Source organism: Staurois parvus, unplaced genomic scaffold, assembly GCF_062004578.1.
Source record: "Staurois parvus isolate SC_StPar_1 unplaced genomic scaffold, SC_StPar_1.0 ptg001207l, whole genome shotgun sequence".
Lineage (NCBI taxonomy): Eukaryota > Metazoa > Chordata > Amphibia > Anura > Ranidae > Staurois > Staurois parvus.
In genome coordinates this window covers 890,377-893,275 of record NW_028319003.1, presented here as the reverse complement: position 1 = coordinate 893,275, position 2,899 = coordinate 890,377, and the positions used below count along the sequence as shown (strand labels likewise).

Genomic DNA, 2,899 nt, shown 5'->3' with positions numbered 1-2,899 from the left:
GGATTTCCCTCAGTTTTGGTCTCCACCTACAAATCTAGAGAACATGGTGAATGCCCGTTGCCGGATTTCTCCTCTCCACGTACAAATCTAGAGAACATGGTGAATGCCGTTGCCGGATTTCTCCCAGTTTTCCTCTCCACATACAAATCTAAAGAACATGGTGAGAGCCCGTTGCCGGATTTCTCCTCTCCACCTACAAATCTAGAGAACATGGTGAATGTCCGTTGCCGGATTTCTCCCAGTTTTCCTCTCCACATACAAATCTAAAGAACATGGTGAGAGCCCGTTGCCGGATTTCTCCTCTCCACCTACAAATCTAGAGAACATGGTGAATGTCCGTTACCGGACTTCTCTCGGTTTTGGTCTTTACCTACAAATCTAGAGAACATGGTGAATGCTCGTTGTCGGATTTACCTCAGTTTTGGTCTCCACCTACAAATCTAGAGAACATGGTGAATGCTTGTTGTTGGATTTCCCTCAGTTTTGGTCTCCACCTACAAATCTAGAGAACATGGTGAATGCCCATTGCCGAATTTCTCCTCTCTGCCTGCAAATCTAGAGAACATGGTGAATGTCTGTTGCCGGACTTCTCTCAGTTTTGGTCTTCGCCTACAAATCTAGAGAACATGGTGAATGCCCATTGCCGGATTTCCCTCAGTTTTGGTCTCCACCTACAAATCTAGAGAACATGGTGAATGCCCGTTGCCGGATTTCTCCTCTCCACGTACAAATCTAGAGAACATGGTGAATGCCCGTTGCCGGATTTCTCCTCTCCACCTACAAATCTAGAGAACATGGTGAATGCTCATTGTCGGATTTCTCTCAGTTTTGGTCTCCACGTACAAATCTAGAGAACATGGTGAATGCCCGTTGCCGGATTTCTCCTCTCCACCTACATATCTAGAGAACATGGTGAATGCCCATTGTCGGATTTCCCTTAGTTTTGGTCTCCACGTACAAATCTAGAGAACATGGTGAATGCCCGTTGCCGGATTTCTCTCAGTTTTATGCCATAGATGATCGGGTTCATCATCGGAGGGACCAGGACATACAGGTTGGGCACCAGGATGTGGACCTGCAGAGGTATGTACTTGTGGCCGACTCTGTGAGCAATAAAGGAGAAGAACGCCGGCGTGTAGAAGAGAACAATGACGCAGACGTGTGACACGCATGTGTTGAAGGCTTTGGATCGATCCTCAGAGGATGGTAACCTCACAACAGCTGAGATTATGAATCCATAGGAAACGGAAATGAGAGCGATGTCAAGACCAGTGGCACAAGCGGCGATGACCAGCCCGTACACCGCATTGACCATGATGTCCCCCGTGGCCAACCTGGCCACCGACATGTGCTCACAGTAGGTGTGCTCTATCAGGTTGCTTTGTTGGAATGGTAGCCTATCGAGGAGGAATACAAATGGCGTCACCATCAAAACGCTTCTGGAAAGAGCAAAAGCAGCTGCCTTCCTAAGAAAGGAACCCGTGAGGGTCGTGGAGTAGCTCAAAGGGTGGCACACGGCACAGTACCGATCGTATGCCATGGACAGCAAGATGGCCGACTCTGCCCCAAAAGCGGAATGAATGAAAAACACTTGGGTGAGGCATCCGTTGAAAGAGATCTCTTGAGAGTTGAACCAGAACAAGGCGAGTGTCTTCGGGACGGTGGTGGAGCTCAAGAGGAGGTCACTGAGGGCCAACATAACCAGGAAGATGTACATGGGCTGGTGGAGGCTCTCATTGGCTGAGATGACCAACATCAAGGTGGAGTTTCCTAGAAGTGACAGAACATACATGATGGAGAAGGGGATGGAGAGCAGGAGATGTGAGGCCTCCAGACCAGGGATTCCCATGAGGAGGAAACAATCAGGATGGAGATTGGTGGAATTCCACATTGACCGGGAAATCCGAATGCCGGAGTTCAGAAGACGTAAATACCATTCGTTACACAATGGAGAAGGGGATGGAGACCAGGAGATGTGAGGCCTGCAGACCAGGGATTCCCATCAGGAGGAAACAATCAGGATAGAGATTGGTGGAATTCCACATTGACCGGGAAATCAGAATGCCGGAGGTCAGAAGACGTAAATACCATTCGTTACACGATGGAGAAGGGGATGGAGACCAGGAGATGTGAGGCCTCCAGACCAGGGATTCCCATCAGGAGGAAACAATCAGGATGGAGATTGGTGGAATTCCACATTGACCGGGAAATCCGAATGCCGGAGTTCAGAAGACGTAAATACCATTCGTTACACAATGGAGAAGGGGATGGAGACCAGGAGATGTGAGGCCTCCAGACCAGGGATTCCCATCAGGAGGAAACAATCAGGATGGAGATTGGTGGAATTCCACATTGACCGGGAAATCAGAATGCCGGAGCTCAGAAGACGTAAATACCATTCGTTACACGATGGAGAAGGGGATGGAGACCAGGAGATGTGAGGCCTCCAGACCAGGGATTCCCATCAGGAGGAAACAATCAGGATGGAGATTGGTGGAATTCCACATTGACCGGGAAATCCGAATGCCGGAGTTCAGAAGATGTAAATACCAGTCGTTACACAATGGAGAAGGGGATGGAGACCAGGAGATGTGAGGCCTCCAGACCAGGGATTCCCATCAGGAGGAAACAATCAGGATGGAGATTGGTGGAATTCCACATTGACCGGGAAATCAGAATGCTGGAGGTCAGAAGACGTAAATACCATTTGTTACACGATGGAGAAGGGGATGGAGACCAGGAGATGTGAGGCCTGCAGACCAGGGATTCCAACGAGGAGGAAACAATCAGGATGGAGATTGGTGGAATTCCACATTGACCGGGAAATCAGAATGCTGGAGGTCAGAAGACGTAAATACCATTTGTTACACGATGGAGAAGGGGATGGAGACCAGGAGAT

General features: G+C 49.1%; 1 protein-coding gene across 1 annotated transcript; it reads right to left on the bottom strand.

Annotated features, from left to right (window-relative positions):
- Window positions 1-937: 937 nt before the first annotated feature.
- LOC149438211 (olfactory receptor 52D1-like) lies at window positions 938-1,891 on the bottom strand. The gene has a single exon (XM_089660150.1). The coding sequence runs from the start codon at window positions 1,889-1,891 to the stop codon at window positions 938-940; it is 954 nt and encodes a 317-aa protein (XP_089516276.1).
- Window positions 1,892-2,899: the final 1,008 nt, after the last annotated feature.